Source organism: Lingula anatina, chromosome 5, assembly GCF_051362555.1.
Source record: "Lingula anatina isolate TDL-2025a chromosome 5, LinAna3.0, whole genome shotgun sequence".
Classification (NCBI taxonomy): domain Eukaryota; kingdom Metazoa; phylum Brachiopoda; class Lingulata; order Lingulida; family Lingulidae; genus Lingula; species Lingula anatina.
The window spans coordinates 18,167,586-18,188,578 of NC_141771.1; the positions used below are offsets into that span (position 1 = coordinate 18,167,586).

At 35.4% G+C, this 20,993-nt stretch overlaps 3 protein-coding genes across 3 annotated transcripts; all 3 read right to left on the reverse strand.

The window, feature by feature from the left end:
• Window positions 1-4,069: 4,069 nt before the first annotated feature.
• Window positions 4,070-5,199, reverse strand: LOC147761773 (uncharacterized). The gene is made up of 2 exons (XM_087012410.1): window positions 5,044-5,199; window positions 4,070-4,777 (listed from the first exon to the last, which is right to left on the reverse strand). Exons 1-2 carry the CDS (start codon window positions 5,116-5,118, stop codon window positions 4,232-4,234), a joined length of 621 nt encoding a protein of 206 aa, XP_086868536.1. The 5' UTR covers window positions 5,119-5,199; the 3' UTR covers window positions 4,070-4,231.
• A 1,726-nt stretch (window positions 5,200-6,925) lies between these two features.
• LOC147761774 (uncharacterized) lies at window positions 6,926-14,069 on the reverse strand. The gene is made up of 2 exons (XM_087013884.1): window positions 13,966-14,069; window positions 6,926-7,840 (listed from the first exon to the last, which is right to left on the reverse strand). Exons 1-2 carry the CDS (start codon window positions 14,038-14,040, stop codon window positions 7,304-7,306), a joined length of 612 nt encoding a protein of 203 aa, XP_086870010.1. The 5' UTR covers window positions 14,041-14,069; the 3' UTR covers window positions 6,926-7,303.
• Window positions 14,070-15,989: 1,920 nt separating this feature from the next.
• LOC147761775 (aequorin-2-like) lies at window positions 15,990-16,976 on the reverse strand. The gene is made up of 2 exons (XM_087014069.1): window positions 16,968-16,976; window positions 15,990-16,526 (listed from the first exon to the last, which is right to left on the reverse strand). The coding sequence occupies exons 1-2, from the start codon at window positions 16,974-16,976 to the stop codon at window positions 15,990-15,992; spliced, it is 546 nt and encodes a 181-aa protein (XP_086870195.1).
• Between the last annotated feature and the right edge of the window lie 4,017 nt (window positions 16,977-20,993).

A 20,993-nucleotide genomic window follows, 5' to 3' on the forward strand; every position in this document is an offset into this window, starting at 1 on the left:
TGCTTTACACAATTGTAAATCTGTGGCAGAATGGCGCGAAAACGACAGACATTGCCAGACAGATTATTGCGCTAAACGGAACCTATCCCTAGGAATGCCTTGCCACTTGAGAGCGCTGGTAGTAGCCAGAAGAAGTCAGGCGTAACAGCGACCGTTACTGTGACTAGACACTGACATGAGGGTCCTTAGTCGAGCGTGTAACCCTTTTACAGACAATAATTAGGAAAATATGGAGATTCAAAATATCTCTTTCAATGGTTGTCGTATGACATAGAATAGGCAATGTGTTTTTGTTTGTTTCTCTGGCGAATTCCATTAATGAACTGATGTCACAACGACATCAAAGAGATAATTAAAAGTTATAAAACACGATTTTAATCCTTATTTTCATATATCAGTCAGCAAAATAGGAAAAAAACTGATGAAAATAGATTTGGAAAAAAATATTCCATATTAAATGTCACGTCTGTATAAGACTGGGTTCCTAAAGATATAGATCTATCCATCTGGATCGACCTAACTCCCTGAGGGTTCACGCTAAATTGCTGTCAGCTTCCGAGAGCCGAGCGCGCACAGAAGTTAATTACCACTTCATTTACCGGGACAGACATTGACAGCAATCTAGTGAGACTCCCCAGGGGGATAGATCGATCGAAATGTCTGTGGGAATGGTGTCTAAGATCCTTGACTTCCATTCCTAGGACTACCATTCCTGTTACACCAGTTTTGACTTGGCTATGGCATCTCAAAGGAAGAAAAAAGAGTATCCAGGTTTACCTTCTCTCCATACGATAAATCATATGTTGGAACAATCACAATTAACATCAGGATTCCAAATTCGATAGAAAACATCCTTATAAATTGTTGGTTATCCACTATTCTGTAAAAAGCAAATTAATCAAGAATAACAAAAAAGTCCCATGAATATCAAGATGATTAATGTGGTGGACTTATGCAAACTGCCAGCTTCAAGTGTTCAAAACAACTAAATCCCTATAGGTTATGAAGGGGTTGAGGGTTAAGACTTGATAGGATTTTTATATACGACAAATACCGGGGTAAGCATTTATAATCCGAATGTAACATTTCTAGAAAGTTGGAATCTGCAAAACCGACATCTCAAATTCTCAAATAAACGTGACTAAGACTGGGTTCCCATACCTAGAACGATCGAACATGATTGATCCATCTCCGAGAGGCTTGTCGCTGAATTGCTTTCAGCATAAGCGCCTTAGATGTCTGGCACGCCTATTGAAGCTGCTAAACGATAATAACTTACACCCCAGAAACTTCAGTGGGTGTGACAGGTATCTAAGCCACTTAAGCTGATTGCAATTTAGCGAGAATCCCCTCGTAGATAGATCGTTCCACGGTTAGTGCGATAGGGTCTTAGAATAGTTCCTTAGTAACATAACACCCCCATACATGTAGAAAAATAATAAAAGTATACTAGATAGTAAAAATTGTCTTACAAATGTTAGAATGAATGTAAATGTTATAATTATGATAGATACTGTACATGACTTAATAAAACGTGCAGGTGACTAATGTTTTTGTCTGAACAAGAAACCTTTTTTACTTTAACATCCTTTCCACTGTAAACATGCTAAACATAAAAATAAATGTCAGTGAATTCAGCTTTATACAACTAAACATGCTGGTTGCAGACTGTCAAGGAAAGTAACAAGCCAGTAGTAAAATATTCATAGGCAGCCTATATACGTTTAAACGTAAAAATTGAAAAATAGAAAATGATACAACAGTTGCTGTTTTTGAAGAGGTGGTATGTCACCGTCCCCTTGTTCCAGACGAGGACACTAACTCCAAGGTGTCTGGTCGTTGTCATTTACATTGGTGTGTATAGGATGGAAATTGTGTCATTAATGTCATTAAGATGCCGTGAAGATTTGCAAGATATGCAGAAACTATTAGGGCAAATTAAAAAATATATTAAAATACAGCATAATTTCCCCATAAAACCAATTAACAATTTAGAAAATCAATAAAAACAGGTTTATTTTTACATTCGGCAATTTATTAATCAATTTTTAAGCAATTTAAAAAACAATGATAATTCTAAAAAAAAACTAATTTGTAAAATTCTCAGATGGTTAAATTAAGCGAATTTTAATGTTGCACATTGTATTCCTTGGGCCAGCTGACTTAAAAAATGTTTCAGTAAGTTTTAAGACGCCTTTAAATAGGTTACAGTAACATTTGTCCTACTTATTGCAAGTTTCTGGTAGGAACATAGTGAACAAGTAGACCTTTAAGTAATTTTTATAAAGAAGCGTCATATGCATAAATGGGGACATATATGCTTTTCAAGGAGAATAAGAATGAAGCCAGAAATGTATTCCATTATTAATGGAATATTTTGTGAAAAAGCATTTCTCTGGCTGTTGTCGGCAATTTTGAGAATGTAGAATGGCATCAGAGAACCGACCTCCCGTCATATTTGTGAAGCAGCTCCCCCTTTAACATTAATAGACCACATTAAAAATATCAAAATGCCTATTCTCACAGAAAAGAACTTGTTCAAACCTAAACTAAAATACTATCAGTCCGTGCAGGCACTACAGCATTGGTCAAAAAGGTTGTCCCACCCCCATTTCCATGTACTTTTATTTAAAAACGTGGACCAACTCCCCCAACTTGTTTAAGAATAATAATAATAATAATAATAATAATAATAATAATAATAATTGTTTGTTTTATTTATAGTCTAAAATCCATATGAGTTGTTCAGTAGACTTTACATGGGTAAAATGAATAAAATTAAGATGAATAAAGCTGATAAATAAATAAATAGAAAATTAATATATGAAGATATATAGTACAATGTAAAGCTAAGAAGCTAGTTAAATCAGTAATAAAACTTTTTAATCTTGGTGGAATTTGTAATTATATCACAGCACGCATGCTGCTCGATAATTTTCGTTTTAAAATATGACACGGCACTTAAGCTGATATTTAACTGAAAGGTAACAGTGAATATGTTGGCTGGAATGCATAGCACAGTACCCCTGTATATGTGCAGGGGCATATGCCTCCGATTAATGATGTACTACTAATGGTTTGCCTCCATAAACCACACGTAGAATACGCAGCAATAATTGCTAGCTATACTGGGGCTGGGGATCCCACTGTAAAGTTTACATAACATGAATAATTGAATATTATACTTTGAGCCATACACACTTACGAAATACTAAGTCGATTTGTTGGATATCATAGTTCCACGGACAGTCAATGTTGAAAGTGTTACAATGAGTAAAATTATTGATCTGGACACTGCTGTCCACACATTGTACATATTTCTTACCAGGTGTATGCCCTCCACGTCTAAAGCAGCTGTATTGCTTGGAGGAAAGTAGTCTTCTTCGATTACATGATATCCCACATCCTCCGGTTGAAGATGCTGTCACACGTGCGTTTCCCCTATTCGACGTGTTTTCACCAACAGCTTTAAGCATATCCCTTTGTATCTTTAAATGTAAACATTGAACTACATTTTCATACGGGTTGTCAAGTGACATTATTTTTACTTATGCACACTGTTCATTAGTGGTGTGTCAAGTCTTCTGGGCAAACATCCTTACAATTATTATAATAATAATCATATCAATAATTTTGTGCAGTTTTTAGACATATTGTGGACATTGTTGTATAAAGAAAGTGTAACCAATCAAAATATGTGCGTTGCCAATTAGCACGTATCAGTTGTAAATACTACTGATGACTGACAAATTACATGAAACTTTCATCCACATGACATACTAAAAGGAAATTAAATTAATTATTGAAACATACATGTAAAGAGTATGGTTTAGATGTCATTTTCGTTGTGTTAAACTCGCTGCTTACTGGTACTTTCGCGTATGTGGTTAGTGAAACATTTCGACCATTCTCATACCATCCCAACATATTATAACAATATTTACTCAGTCAATGAATTTCAATTTAATATGCTTTGTTTGTAACCTTGTTTTTTACTTCTATTTTTGTCAGGAAAAAGAAATATTTTACTTCTTGAAGTAGTCACTTGAAAATATATTTTTAATCGAGGCTTAAGTTCATGCAAATAAAAAAGAAATAATAAAATGGCTCAATCAATGGTGCACAGTTCAACAGCAACAGAAAAGAATAATTCAGATGAGAAATGTCAGAAAAGCTACCATTCATTCAAAATCAAATGGATAACCGTCAATTGACATTTTCGTCAACTCATTTAATCTCGAGACCCAAAAATGTAAGAAGCGGAGTCAGCTGCTTCGTCGTAGGTAAAATGTTTGATTCCGTATGAAAACTCCTCAATATCAATAACGTTATTTCCATCACGGTCAATGGCACGGAAAATGACATGAATGTCAGTCGTGTCACGAAATATGTCAAGGAATTTTGAATACTCGTTCAGTGTTAATTCTTCATTGCAGTTGACGTCAACAATATAGAAAAAGTCCAAAGCAAAGTCGACTACCTCATCACCCGTATAGTCTATATACTTCTCAAAAGATTGGATCCAATCATCAAATGTAATGGATGTTTTATAGTCGGTGAATTCATTTGACCACCATGTGTGATACGCATTGGTCATAACACCATACACTGCTTTAGCTCTCCATGATGGCAAAATACGCTTAGCACGGTCGGTTGTCGCAACAGTGTGTTCCATTCCCGTTACAATTCCATCTTGGTTGACGTCAAAGACGTCAAACATTTTTTTCTGCTTAGATACCCAATACGGTGTAAAATTTTCATTGTTGTCCTGTTCAGGCTATAAAGAAAAAAACACTTTTTAAAATTCGCGTCTAAAGAGATACTTAAGAAAATCCCATGAACACAAAAGTAGTCTATAAGTAAATTTAATTTTTAAGAATATGTGTAATTTTCATTGCCCCTTTACTGATGCATGATACTCTCTCTACATCTACCCCGGTACGTATTTGCTACCTTGAGCTTGCTCCTTTAAATTTTGACTTTTACTTGGTTAGCTGGTCCCAATATCCAACGTACAAGAAGAGAAAAACTATCCTGTAGTACCTTCACTCCATCTGATGAATCCACAGTTGGGACAATCACAATGAATAACAAAATTCCAAGTTTGTTGAAATACATTTTACCAGGTCTTGTTCACTGAAACGAGCAAATAACAGAAAAACGCAGATACATATGTAACACAACGCCCTTTGTACATGAAGGTGGAAGTCCTCTGTAATTGAGAATTTAGAGAGACAAGAATTTTCATATACGATAAATATTTGTTGGTAACCGAAATGTAAAATTTCTATATAATTGGAGTCTGCAACAAAAAAAAAAAAAAAAAAAAAAAAAAAAAAAACTGTTCATTATAGTCTCAGAGTAACACACACGAGGAAGGTCACATTTATAAAACGAAATCTTTCTTAAGGTACAGCTTAAAGGGACGGGGAATATTTTATACACTTTTTACTGACCATTAATAGATGAAGATTATATTTTGAGATATAACTATGTCAATCAATATCCTATCACCATGGAGATCTTGTAGTTCAATTACGTACAGATCTGAACACTGCTGCCCACACACTGAACATAATTCTTACCAGATGTCTGTGTTACTGGTCTATGGCAACTCTATTACCCCCCAGGAGAGAAGTCTTCTAAATGACAGTGTACTTCACTGTTCTCCAGTTACATACGCTTTAATTGTCACGCGTTTCCCCTATTCGATATTTTATCAGTACCATGTCACCACCAGGTTTAAGAGAAGTTTCATTGTGTGTCTTTAAACGCAAACATCTGTCTACATATCCATGAGGGGTGCCAAGTGATGCTTTATCATAATTAGACCTAGATATTTTCACATTAACTGACATGCACAAATTCACTTTTTAGGACCAAAGCTCCGTAATTCGAAAACATCGCGAATTGCGATAGCAATATCACCTTTCATTTCGCGGCTATTATATGGGGCGAGCGAATGCCGAATTATGGAATAGAGACGCTTGCGCTCGGTCGCAATTCGCGATGCTTTAGAGTTACGGAGACCAGAAGCTCTTAAAGAAATAAGGAAGACAAAAGAAAGTTTACTGGACTGAGACGGGTTCAAAGGGAATATACTGACGGTCTACTTTACAAAGATCACTCCCACAACTTTAGACATTTTCAAGGTTTGAATTATATCAACTGCAAAGATTTGATTGTGTACATGGATTATCATAGGTTAAGAAACGTAGTTTTTTTTACATAAAACATATTGTGTCAAACTGTTCTTATGTCTCCTCATTAACCCAAGCGAAAGGATAAGTAAAAATAAATATCAAAACAAATAGTGCACATATTTTCATCTGTGGGGTTGCAAAGAGGCCAACAATTGAAACCAGAAATAGAGTGAAAAATTCAAACCAATATAACGTAAGCCGAAATAATGCGAGCCAAAATATGGCAAAATATGGTGTATATGATTTTTATAAATATGCTGTATTTTTAGAACACTTTCATGTCACTTCAAATAAAAAATAACACTAAAACACTAAAAAATACACTGCCAGTATATCCCACCTCTTTTTATCCAAGGAACTTTATAATATAAAAACATGTTGTAGTCATTGCAATTGGGCAGGGGTGTCCATGTTCCATGTATCAACCTCACCAGTACAATAGCCACGCTATGATTCTAATAGACATCTCATGGGTTGAATATGAACATCACGAAAATAACAAAATAGATGTAAATGACGAGAAACGTAAAATAGACACGTAGGTCAGGCAGGATGATTTAATTGTTTATTCTATATAAGATATACATGTATATGCTATACCAAGCATACAGTAGAGCCAATGTTTAAAATTCTAGGAATGCCTTATGTTCGCTTGCCTGGCACTGTTCCGAGGTGAATCAACTTATAGGAAAAAATAAACTGATTGAAAACGTTGAAATTGATTTTCTGGACAAACAACACTACATGTACATAAGACAATTGCCAAATCTAAAACACAGCACAACAACAGCGCACCCAATTAAAAAAACCTAAACCAAAGCGAGTGCACACACGTTTAAAAATTCAAAAGGTAAAATGTAATCTAAAAGGCCAGGGTTGATTTAAAGGGGCACCTCTTTATCATCGCCTGCTTAATAACGAGTGCCTAAAAAGACATCAGAGGAGCTGAGTTCTTGACCAACCCAGTAGTCCTATTAACTCTTTGGTATCAATTAATAACACAAATTCAGAAAGACAAAGAAAACAAAAATTTAAAAATCCGAAGCATGAACATGTATTGTAAATAGCCATGCCTGAATTTAGTGTTTATTATCGCAAGTTTAATAACGAGTGCCTAAAATGACATCAGAGGGGCTGAGCTCTTGACCAACCCAGTAGTCCATAGAAGCGTCTATGAACTCGTTGGTATCAATCACACCATCTTTATTCCAATCAATAGCATCAAATATATCCTTAACCTTAGCAGTGTTACGAAACATAGTCAGGAAGTTGGAATATTCATATACCATCAATTTATTATCGCAGTTGAGATCAAACACGCCAAGCCACTCTTTTGTCTTTTTGGCGATCTCTTCTCTTGAAATAGGGACTTCAACTTCGTCAGACCGAAGCAAATCTTCAAATGTGATGGATTTTGAATAATTGGTGTATTCATTTGACCACCACTGGTAAAAGTCATTGTACAATATACCATTGGCCGCCATGGCTCTCCAAGATGGGATGACTTGTTTAGCTCGCTCGGTTGTTGAACCGACGTATTCCTCTTCAGTCACCAAGCCATTTTCATCAACGTCCATGATATCAAAGAATTCTTTGTACTTGAAAATCCAGTGTGCACTAAAGTTTCCTTTGGAGTTCTAAAATAATTAATAATAATAATAACTAGAGGATCAGAGAGGCGATACCGCCTCCGAATATTGTACCACCAGCTGGAGCAAGCGCATTCGTATAGACCCCCACATACGCAAAATAAGGGACACAGCCACCAGTCTTATGCTTGACAAGCTGTAAAAATGCAATCAACAAGAATTTTCAAAATACGCAAAAAATATATATAACTTAAAATGGTACAATCAAAGTTAAGTTCATTGTAAGGTAGGTCAAAGGTCAATTTCAAGGTCACAGTAAATTTCCAGTATATGACTTCCTATTCAACTTCAATAGTAACTATGGACCTATCTCTGCCAGGTTTGGAGTTAAAAGAAAAAGAAATTAGCAGAGTTCAGTTCATGATTATAAGTAGGTCAAAGGTCAATTTCAAGGTCACACTTATATTGCCAGTATATGACTTCCTATTCAAGTTCAATAGTAACTATGGACCTATCTCGCTAGTTTTGGAAATAAAAGGGAACCAAAATTTGCAAAGTTCAATTCATGATAAAAAGTAGGTCAAAGGTCAATTTCAAGGTCACATTTAGATTGCCAGTATATGACTTCCTATTCAAGTTCAATAGTAACTATGGACCTATCTCTGCCAGTTTTGGAGATAAAAGGGAACCAAAATTTGCAAAGTTCAATTCATGATAAAAAGTAGGTCAAAGGTCAATTTCAAGGTCACATTTAGATTGCCAGTATATGACTTCCTATTCAACTTCAATAGTAACTATGGACCTATCTCTGCCAGGTTTGGAGTTAAAAGAGAAAGAAATTAGCAGAGTTCAGTTCATGATTATAAGTAGGTCAAAGGTCAATTTCAAGGTCACACTTATATTGCCAGTATATGACTTCCTATTCAAGTTCAATAGTAACTATGGACCTATCTCGCTAGTTTTGGAAATAAAAGGGAACCAAAATTTGCAAAGTTCAATTCATGATAAAAAGTAGGTCAAAGGTCAATTTCAAGGTCACATTTAGATTGCCAGTATATGACTTCCTATTCAAGTTCAATAGTAACTATGGACCTATCTCTGCCAGTTTTGGAGATAAAAGGGAACCAAAATTTGCAAAGTTCAATTCATGATAAAAAGTAGGTCAAAGGTCAATTTCAAGGTCACATTTAGATTGCCAGTATATGACTTCCTATTCAACTTCAATAGTAACTATGGACCTATCTCTGCCAGGTTTGGAGTTAAAAGAGAAAGAAATTAGCAGAGTTCAGTTCATGGTGAAAAGTAGGTCAAAGGTCAATTTTAAGGTCACATTTAGATTGCCAGTATATGACTTCCTATTCAACTTCAATAGTAACTATGGACCTATCTCTGCTAGTTTTGGAGATAAAGGGAAGCAAAATTTCCAAAGTTCAGTTCATGGTGAAAAGTAGGTCAAAGGTCAATTTCAAGGTCACATTTAGATTGCCAGTATATGACTTCATATTCAAGTTCAATAGAAACTATGAACCTATCTCTGCCAGTTTTGGAGATAAAAGGGAGGCAAAATTTGCAAAGTTCAGTTCATGGTGAAAAGTAGGTCAAAGGTCAATTTCAAGGTCACAGTAAGATTGCCAGTACATGACTTCCTATTAAAGTTCAATAGTAACTATGGACCTATCTCTGCCAGTTTTGGAGATAAAAGGGAACCAAAATTTGCAAAGTTCAATTCATGATAAAAAGTAGGTCAAAGGTCAATTTCAAGGTCACATTTAGATTGCCAGTATATGACTTCCTATTCAACTTCAATAGTAACTATGGACCTATCTCTGCCAGTTTTGGAGATAAAAGGGAACCAAAATTTGCAAAGTTCAATTCATGATAAAAAGTAGGTCAAAGGTCAATTTCAAGGTCACATTTAGATTGCCAGTATATGACTTCCTATTCAACTTCAATAGTAACTATGGACCTATCTCTGCCAGGTTTGGAGTTAAAAGAGAAAGAAATTAGCAGAGTTCAGTTCATGGTGAAAAGTAGGTCAAAGGTCAATTTTAAGGTCACATTTAGATTGCCAGTATATGACTTCCTATTCAACTTCAATAGTAACTATGGACCTATCTCTGCTAGTTTTGGAGATAAAGGGAAACAAAATTTCCAAAGTTCAGTTCATGGTGAAAAGTAGGTCAAAGGTCAATTTCAAGGTCACATTTAGATTGCCAGTATATGACTTCATATTCAAGTTCAATAGAAACTATGAACCTATCTCTGCCAGTTTTGGAGATAAAAGGGAGGCAAAATTTGCAAAGTTCAGTTCATGGTGAAAAGTAGGTCAAAGGTCAATTTCAAGGTCACAGTAAGATTGCCAGTACATGACTTCCTATTAAAGTTCAATAGTAACTATGGACCTATCTCTGCCAGTTTTGGAGATAAAAGGGAACCAAAATTTGCAAAGTTCAATTCATGATAAAAAGTAGGTCAAAGGTCAATTTCAAGGTCACATTTAGATTGCCAGTATATGACTTCCTATTCAACTTCAATAGTAACTATGGACCTATCTCTGCCAGTTTTGGAGATAAAAGGGAAGCAAAATTTGCAAAGTTCAATTCATGGTGTAAAGTAGGTCAAAGGTCAATTTTAAGGTCACATTTAGATTGCCAGTATATGACTTCCTATTCAAGTTCAATAGTAACTATGGACCTATCTCTGCCAGTTTTGGAGATAAAAGGGAAGCAAAATTTGCAAAGTTCAGTTCATGGTGAAAAGTAGGTCAAAGGTCAATTTTAAGGTCACATTTAGATTGCCAGTATATGACTTCCTATTCAAGTTCAATAGTAACTATGGACCTATCTCTGCCAGTTTTGGAGATATAAGGGACTAAATGTTATAATTTTGGAGTTACCATAATGTGCCTTAAATTTCGTACAGAAAAAATTAATTAAAATAAAGAAAATGTCATTTTGGTCAAAATTCTTGAAATAGGAGGTGCTCTGAAGTTTCAGAAGTTCAAGTTTGATGAAATAATGTCATTTTTGAACACATTGTCTGCTTTGCCAAGCCTTATGTTTTATTTTTCCAGAGTTCAAAATTTATTATCCATTACCGTACTGCACATTTTGCTTTTACCACCAATATGTACTTTTTTATACAGCGTAACTCGAAAACCGTATGGAATACAAAAAAACCCGAGACCACCTCCAGTATTGGGCTTTACATGCAAAGTTCAGTTCATGGTGAAAAGTAGGTCAAAGGTCAATTTTAAGGTCACATTTAATTGCCAGTATATGACTTCCTATTCAAGTTCAGTAGTAACTATGGACCTATCTCTGCCAGTTTTGGAGATAAAAGGGAAGCAAATTTTGCAAAGTTCAGTTCATGGTGAAAAGTAGGTCAAAGGTCAATTTTAAGGTCACATTTAGATTGCCAGTATATGACTTCCTATTCAAGTTCAATAGTAACTATGGACCTATCTCTGCCAGTTTTGGAGATAAAACGGAAGCAAATTTTGCAAAGTTCAGTTTATGGTGAAAAGTAGGTCAAAGGTCAATTTTAAGGTCACATTTAGATTGCCAGTATATGACTTCCTATTCAAGTTCAATAGTAACTACGGACCTATCTCTGCCAGTTTTGGAGATAAAAGGAAAGCAAAATTTGCAAAGTTCAGTTTATGGTGAAAAGTAGGTCAAAGGTCAATTTTAAGGTCACATATAGATTGCTAGTATATGACTTCCTATTCAAGTTCAATAGTAACTATGGGCCTATCTCTGCCAGTTTTGGAGATAAAAGGGAAGAAAAATTTGCAAAGTTCAGTTCATGGTGAAAAGTAGGTCAAAGGTCAATTTTAAGGTCACATATAGATTGCCAGTATATGACTTCCTATCCAACTTCAATAGTAACTATAGACCTATCTCTGCCAGTTTTGGAGATATAAGGGACTAAATGCTATAATTTTGGAGTTACCATAATGTGCCTTAAATTTCGTACAGAAAAAATTAATTAAAATAAAGAAAATGTCATTTTGGTCAAAATTCTTGAAATAGGAGGTGCTCTGAAGTTTCAGAAGTTCAAATTTGATGAAATTATGTCATTTTTGAACACAAGTTGTCTGCTTTGCCAAGCCTAATGTTTTATTTTTCCAGAGTTCAAAATTTATTATCCATTACCGTACTGCACATTTTGCTTTTACCACCAATATGTACTTTTTGATACAGCGTAACTCGAAAACCGTATGGAATACAAAAAAACCGAGACCACCTCCAGTGTTGGGCTTTACATGCTCTACAAAATGCAAAAAAGAATGGGTCTCTAGCATTAACGGTTCCCGAATTAGAGACAGTTTTCAGTTTCGGTATCTTATGGCCGCTACTCCCGTGAAAATGCACCGATTGACCCCAAATTCATGGAGATGAAAGATGACCTGAAGGGTAACACTTTCCAATAATATTATTGGTTAAGTCTGTGTGGTGTCTGAATAACAGGGCAAAAAAATTTTTTTTCGTAAAAAATTTCATTTTTTTGAAAATTTTGGCCCATTTGACCTTGAAGTAAAGGTCAAAGGTCAAATCCAAGGGTATATTTGAAATCTACACATATGACTTTTGGAAAGCCGTCTATAGAAATTTTTCCCATAACTCCTTCCGTAGGGTAGATAATTAGCATTTAATTTTGCCATTTTTAGACAAGGGTGCATTGCAATGAGTGCCACACCCAGACCCCAATACCGACAAAGCCCAAATTTTACGTGGAACGAGTTGAGATTATAGGTGACCTAAATCCATGAGATGGGTATGGGGGGCCTTACCGTCTAGGAGGAGAAGCGGTAACGGTAGCCGTCCGGCGGAGCCGGCGGAGCCGGCGGAACGATCCGGACGAGACCGAAACCATGTGTACCGCCAGCGCTAACGCTGGTGGTACAATAAAAGCATAAGGTGAACAAACATTGCCTATTGTGCACTTTAATTTTGTTTGTTTTTACAGCCAGTATATCCCACCTCTTTTTATCCAGGGAACTTTATAATATAACTTAAACTTAACCCCTTTAAACCCCCTTTACGCTGGGCGGCGACCTTTCTGTGTCCTTGTGCGACCAGGAAACTGGCATAGCTGTGGTCGTAGAAAGGAGGCACACGCATCACTTTGATTGCAGAATGAATGCTCAATGATCGGCACGTAAAGGAAAAAATTCATACGGTACCGTATTACGGGAAGCAGAAAAGAAGCCGTCCAGTGTAAAGCGGACTTTAATCACTGCGCCAAGCTCCAATGACCAAGTGTTTCTCGTGGTTTCTTGCCGTTCACGTGTATATCATTCCCCTTTGAAGTTTTTCCTGCGCTATTATCCTATGATCACCCTGAGCTTCAGAGCTAACTTGACACTAACCTTTTCACTGTAGCCTATCTCCATCGTGTCAAGTAACCTCTGACCAGATTCGAGTGCCCCCGCCGCCCGCCAATCAAATTTAAAGCCCGCACTCAATGACTCATTGAACGATCTAGCCAATGAACGCGAACGAGTCAAAGCGCGCTTTGTTCAAATCCGGACCAATCAAAGATAAGGCTGAATATCAGGGACTTGCCGTAACCTGTGGGCAGCACGCAAAATACATCATCCCTCAGTAGATAATGATGCAGGGCATCACACTCCTCTGGTTTCAATTCCGATATACTCCATGCTTTCTTTGTGTACGGTTATGCACTCGGAACTACTCGGATGTCTCCGCACTCGACAATAACTATGTTGTTAGTATGGAGCTTGCGGAATCAGCCGAGGATTGCCGATTGACGATCAACCAATCAGCGTTTTCACCAAACTTTGGTGAAAAATTTTGAAACATGGATTCGATTGGCTTATATAAACTAGGTCAAACTATTTTCGTCAGAGGTTACTTGACACGATGGAGATAGGCTACAGTGAAAAGGTTAGTGTCAAGTTAGCTCTGAAGCTCAGGGTGCCTATGATGGGTTCTCTTTACAATTATACAATGCAGTATCATTCATATTTTCTATGCATTACAAAATGTACTTTGTGATTCCTATAAAATTAATTAACTGACGCAATTTGTTGTCCATTAACTGTTCACAGTAACTGTTTACGATTCATGTACAGCAGACACCCGATTTAGAGAAGTCTAGCTTCTTAAAATATTCAAAGACAATAACAAATTTGTGTCTGGACCTACCTTTACCATCTTCGAAAAGCAGATAGTTTGAACGACCATAAGAAGGAGAAGAACTTTCAGATTGTTTGAGGACATTCTTATGAACCCTGTATTTTAAAGGTCTCTAAAAGTAAAAACATGCTAAAACTATATTCAGCAGTATTCATCGAGACATACAAGTTAACAAAAAATATTCTTGATTTTCTTTGCATACATAGGAACCTAGATAAGCAATCTTCAATCAACAATAAAACAGCGTCTGTATTTTTGTTAGGCCTACATGTGGCACACAGACAGTGCAATATCATATGGTTTGTGTCGTAAACACATTTCGGAGCTCAGTCGCTCAACTGAAATTCCAATGTTCGTGAACACTGAATCGTCAAGCTGTCGAAATGACTTAAGTTTTGCTACCTTCGATACAGATTATATCCCTCAATATATAATTCTATTTAACTCTACTTACCAGATGTCTGTTATTTCTCTTAGAACACAATCTTTAAATACAATCATTTCACAGTATTGTCGGGATGAACATTATCAGTCACGCGTGTCCCCTATTCGACATGTTACCAAACCCTCTGACACCTCCATTTTTAAAAACATCATTTGTACCACTGGATGTAAACATCAAACTACATTTAATACGGGCTATAAGACAAAATAGGACATCCGTTGAAAACCGTTAAAGTCGATTGTCTGTTTGGTGAGAGAGAGAGAGAGAGAGAGAGAGAGAGATACTAGTAATTGAATTTCTTAATGATCTGCCCACTCTACTCCCTAACAGTCTCAAAACATTCACTGCAGTCAATCATACTAATATTATCTAATATAATTGATTGTATTTTGGTGATGAAAATGATGATTTATGTTGCATGTCGCTTACATTCGTTAGATACTTCTTTACCTGTCGTAAGCGGATGTCGGCTTTATTTATTGTTATTTCCTAATAAAATTAATTGTTATACGGGCTACCAAGTGTAGAAATGCGTTATTCACCAAATTACTTCTAATGTTGGAATTTATGGATTCTTCGACGTCATTAGTCGCCAAATTTTGGGTAAAAGAAATAATGCCACTCATCCATCACAACTTAAAATGTTCGCTATTTCATGATCACAAAATGTGCTTTATCAATTGAAATGTGTTCTTCAAAAGCAATTAATAAGGTCGGCGGGAACCACACAAAAACAAATAGGATAAATGCAGGATCGAAAAGTATATTGTAACTTGTCTGTATATTCGGTCGGCTGAGTAGGGACGTCAGTTTTTTGTATTTGTGTAAATAATCGGTCTTCAGTCGCGAGCTGCTTTATTGTTCAACAGCTTTCCACGCCCAGTGGAATATGTAATGTGTAGGATATTGTCGGAAGATAACCACCGTTTCAATTTTGCCCGCTATCTGTTGGATTATTCTATTTGGGGTATCACATACATGTCACATCAAACCAAACATCATACTGCCAGTATATCTCGCCTGTAAAAATGTATGTAAAAGATATTTTATGATTGTTATACATGTACTAGAGTAGTAGTTATGGCAAGGCGTTCATGTTTCATGCATCAACAGCATTTGTACAGTAACTATGATCGTAAGGTGTAATCGTATATGAACATCAAAATCTCTAAATAAACCCAAATGAAGAGAAATGTATAGCGAAAGACACGGACGGTCAAACCGGTTGATTCATTTGTTTATTCTAAATAAGATATTCATGTATATGATAACCAAGCATAGAGTAGAGCCTTGGTTAAAATGCAACCTACCGGTAGGTATACCTTATCTTTACCTGCCCGGCATTGTTCCGAGGAAAATTAACTTATGGGGAAAAATGAACTGATTTAAAATGTTGCAACTGATATTCTTCTTTCGGACAAACTACCAATACCTAGCGCACCTGTTAAAACACTACATAACAACAACGCACCCAAATGCAAAAAGGCAAAAACAAATTGAGTGAATCAGAGTTTTTAAATTCAAAAGGTAAAATGTAATCTAAAAGGCCAGTCCTGAATAATATAGGTACGTCTTTACCATCGCTGGCTTAATAACGAGTACCGAAAAAGACATCAGAGGGGTTGGGCTCTTGACCAGCCCAAAAGTCCTCAGAAGCGTCTATGAACTCGTTGGTATCAATCACACCATCCTTATTCCAATCAATGGCATCAAATATATCTTGAACCTTACCAGTGTTACGGAAAATAGCAAGAAAGTTGGAATACTCATCTACCGTCAATTTGCTATCGCAGTCACGATCAATCACGTCAAGCCAATCTCTTGCGAGTTTGACGTTCTCTTTTCTCGTATTAAGGAGTTCAATTTCGTCAGTCCGAAGCCAATCTTGAAATGTGATGGATTTTGAATAGTTGGTGTATTCATTGGACCACCATAGATGAAAGGCTCTGTACAGTATACCATTCACCGCCTTGGCCCTCCAAGATGGGAGAACTTGTTCAGCTCGCTCTGTTGTTGAATCGATGAATTCCTTCGCAGTTACCATGCCACTTTCATCAACGTCCATGATATTAAAGAATTGTTTGTACTTGAAAATCCAGTGCGCACTGAAGTTCCCTTTGGGGCTCTGAAGTTGACAAAAAATCTATAAAGCAATCATTACGAGAACAAAACATTCCCTATTATATACTCAATTTTTGTTTGTTTCTTTAGCCGTCCCTTACCACTTAATCACTGTGCCAATAAACACCAATGACCAAGTGATTCGCGTGGTTTCTAGCCGTTTACTCTTGTCACATTATCCGCTTATGTTAATCCTCCGCTATTATCCTGTTATATGATGGGTTCTACAGTACTACACTGAAGTATCATTCATAATTTTATAGGTGTTACAAAATGTACTCTGTGTTTCTTATAACATATTTAACCCCTGTCCTTTAACTGTCACACTTTATTGTCCCTTTGCTGTTTACAGTAGCCCTTTATAATTCTTGTACACACCCGATTTAGAGTAGTCTAGTATATTAAAATATTCAAAAGAAAATAACAACTTTGTTTCTGGACCTACCTTTACCATCTTCAAAGAGCAGAAAGTTTCAACGACCATAAGAAGGAGCAGAACTTTCAAATTGTTTGAGAACATTGTTATGAGCCTTTTATTGTTAATGTCTCTAAAACAAAAGTAACAACCTGCTGAAACTATATTCAACAATATTCAGCCAGAAATATATATTCATATAACATATTCTTGCTTTACTTTGCATACATAGGGACCTAGATATGCAATCTACAATCAACAATAAAACCTGTGTCTGTATTTTTGTTAGGCCTACATGTGGCAACCTTTACAGCACACAGGCAGTGTTATATCATATGGTATGTATCATGAACACATTTTGGAGACTCTTTCCCTCAATATGTAATTCTATTCTATTTAGCTTTACTTACCAGATGTCTGTTGCTTCTCTTATAGAGCCCAGTCTTATGTAATGTCTTGTTGAAGTAAGCGTAATGCATTTAAATACGATCATTTCGCAGTATTGTCGGAAAGAACATTATCAGTCACGCGTGTCCCCTATTCAACATGTAACCAGTACCTTACACCTCTATTTTTAAAAGCAAACATTTGTATCACTTGATGTAAACATAAAATTGCATTTAATACAGGCTATGAGACAAAATAGGACATCCTGTTGTCCAACATTTGAAAATCGTTAAAGTAGATTGTCTCTTTGGTGAGAGAGAGAGAAAGAGAGAGAGAGATGCTAGTAGTTGAATTTCTTAATGATGGGCCTACACCACTTCTTTACAATGTCCAAACATTCACTGCAATCAATCATACTAATTGTATCCAATATAATTGATTGTATTGTGGTGATGAAAACGATGCTTTATGTCGCATGTTGCTTATATTTGGCAGACACTTCTTACATTTGGCAGACACTTCTATAAGCGGCTGTTGGCTTTATTCATTTTTATTTTCCTAATAAAATTTGTTGTTATACAGGCTACCAAGTGTAGACATGCGTTATTTACCGTGTTACTTCTAATGCTTGGATTTATGGATTATTCGAAACCATTAGTCGGCAAATTTTGGGTTAAGGAAATAACCATGCTATTCGTCCATTACGACTAAAATGTTCACTATTGCTTGATCAAAAATATGCTTTATCAATTGAAATGTGTTCATCAAAGGCAAATAATTAGGTCGGCAGAAACCACACAAAAACAAATAGGATAAATACAGGATCGACAAGTGATGCTCCTCGATATATTGTATCTGGTCTGGCTATTCGGTCGGCTGAGTAGGGACGCCCCTTTTGTGTATTTGTGTAAATAAAAGGCCTCCAGTCGCGAACTGCTTTATTGTTCAACAAGTTGACACGCGCAGTGGAATATGCAATGTATAGAACATTGTTGGATGATCACCACCGTTTCAATTTGCGCCATATCTGTTGGATTATTCGATTTGGGGTGTCACTTACTTACATGTTACATCAAAGTAAACATCATACTGCAAAGTATATCACGCCCCTCTAAATTTATGTATAACAAACTTTATGATTAATATACATGTACTAGAGTAGTAGTGGCTCTCGTGGCAAAGAGTCCATGCATCAACATTATTTGTAAAATAACCATGATCCTAAGGATATACAGCCGGATATGTACACGAAAATCTCTAAATAAACAGGGTTACTACTTATTATGAAATGTTATTTTTGGGAGAATACATTTTCTACAAAATTTTTTTTTTTTTTTTTTTAATTTTTTTTATTACCCATTTTACAGAGGAATGCCATTGAACATAACAATTTTTACATTAAATCCTGAAATATTAATGAGACAATATGCAAATTTCTATGTCCTAGAGTATTGTACCTCCTCTTACAAATCTTAAGTATTTTATAAACAAGAAAGTCAGGTTAATGAAGTCTAGTATTTTTGAAATCAATAAATCATAGCAATCAATAAATATCTATATAAAGGTATACAAAACAGATTTGTTCAAAGTGAGTGTGCAGGAAGGAAGAATGATGATTAAAACTAATATGAATTACGTATACTTTTCTTTCAGTATTTAAATCAGCAAAAACAAAAACATCACAGCACCTCTATAAAGTGGGTTTATATATAAACACATATTGACATGGACAAGACATAGGACACCTTTCACTCACTCATTCATTCATATAGTAACAAGTCATTAATATACATGTATTAATTATATTTCCAAAGTTATGTGATTCAAATATAGCCCCCACTTTTTTTCAAATTTTTGAAGACAATTATTTCTCTGAGAAATTTGTTTTTCTACTTTGCAATAATATTGTATTTCAAATTTCAAACTATCCAGGCATGGCAGATTCTTTCTCATTTTTTGTTTATAAATATGTAATCTTGCTAATGCAATAAACAGATTTAGCAGTTTATACTTTTTCCCAATTTTTCCAAAAATAATATCTACTGGACTAAGATCTATATTGAATTGATGTAATTCACTTATCCATCCACAAAAAGATGTCCAGAAGGTATTAACATAATCACATGCTACAAAAAGATGGAGCAATGACTCTATCTCTACATTACAAAAGTCACATTTGTCCTCATTTACCAACCTAATTTTTTTTAGATAGCAATTTGTACTCAATATCCGATGAATAAGTCTATAATGGAACCATCTTAGCTTTACATCAATTGTGACAAAGAAAATAGATGAATAATATTTTTTCCATAGTTCGTTATCTGCCGTGAAATTAAGATCTCTTTCCCATTTATATTCACTTGACAATTTCGATTGAGTTGTCGATAAAAAAACATTGTAAAATTCTTTTGCTCCTTTCTTACTTTTATTCAGCCAGTAAAATAATATTGGTTGAGAAGGCAGTTGTTGCAAAGAGTTTATGATAGAATTAATAGTCCATTCACTCAAAATAGCATTTCTTAAACCCATAAAAATTGTAAAGGCCGGTCTGAAGTTGTATTTAATACAGAATTCGTCATAGGATAGAAAGTTTCCATCTTCCTTTATCAAATCCTGAATGACCATTATCCTTTTCCTTATCCACGTTTTATACAAAATAGGTTTATTTTCAATTCTAATCCTGAAATTCAACCATAAAGGGTTCTGAGAACATACATTTAAATCATCATCGATAATTGTTTTAAATTCATACAATGCCATAAGAGCATCTTTCCAAAAATTATTATTATTAATATTTGCAAATTCTTTTAGATTCCAGTTTCCATACACTAAAAAAGTCTCACAAAAGTTTGGCATCATTGACTTTAAAACTAATTTTTTCCAAGAGGAGTCACCTTCCAACAATCTTCTAAACCATGTAATTTTCATAGATTTTAGGAAGAAAGATAAATGTGGCATTTTCAGTCCCCCATGACAATAATCTTGCACAATCGTATTCCTTGATACCCTGTCATTTTTATTGTTCCAAATGAATTTGAAAAATAGCTTTTCTAAGGATTTAATAATTTCAGCTGATGGATTGGGCAAACTTAGAAAATAATGGATGAGTTTGGGGATTAATATTGTTTTAACTACTGTAATTCTCCCTATCACTGTAAGCATGCGCTTAGACCAATATGAAATGAGTTTCTTTATTTCTTCGATTTTGCCCTTATAATTTAAAGTAATCATATCTTTTAAGTTGAGACTAAAGACAACTCCAAGAACAGTGAAAGGTTCTGAAGTCCAGGATATATTATATTCTGGACATAGTTTTTCTGAATTGTTTATTTTACTTCCAATCCAAATACACTGTGTCTTCTCAATATTTGGCATAAGGCCAGAAAACTTTGAGTACTGCTGTATAATATTTAAACATGACTTTAGCGAATTTTCATTGCCATCCAATAATATAACCGTATCATCGGCATATTGCATAATTTTGTATGATTCATCCCCTAGATCAATACCTTTTATATCCGCCTGATTCCGAATCATTATACCCATGATTTCAGCACACAACAAAAACAAGTACGGTGAGATTGGGTCACCCTGGCGGCAGCCTCGTCCTATGTTAAAAAATTTACTAAATATTCCATTTTGAATAACACAAAGTTCAAATCCATTAAA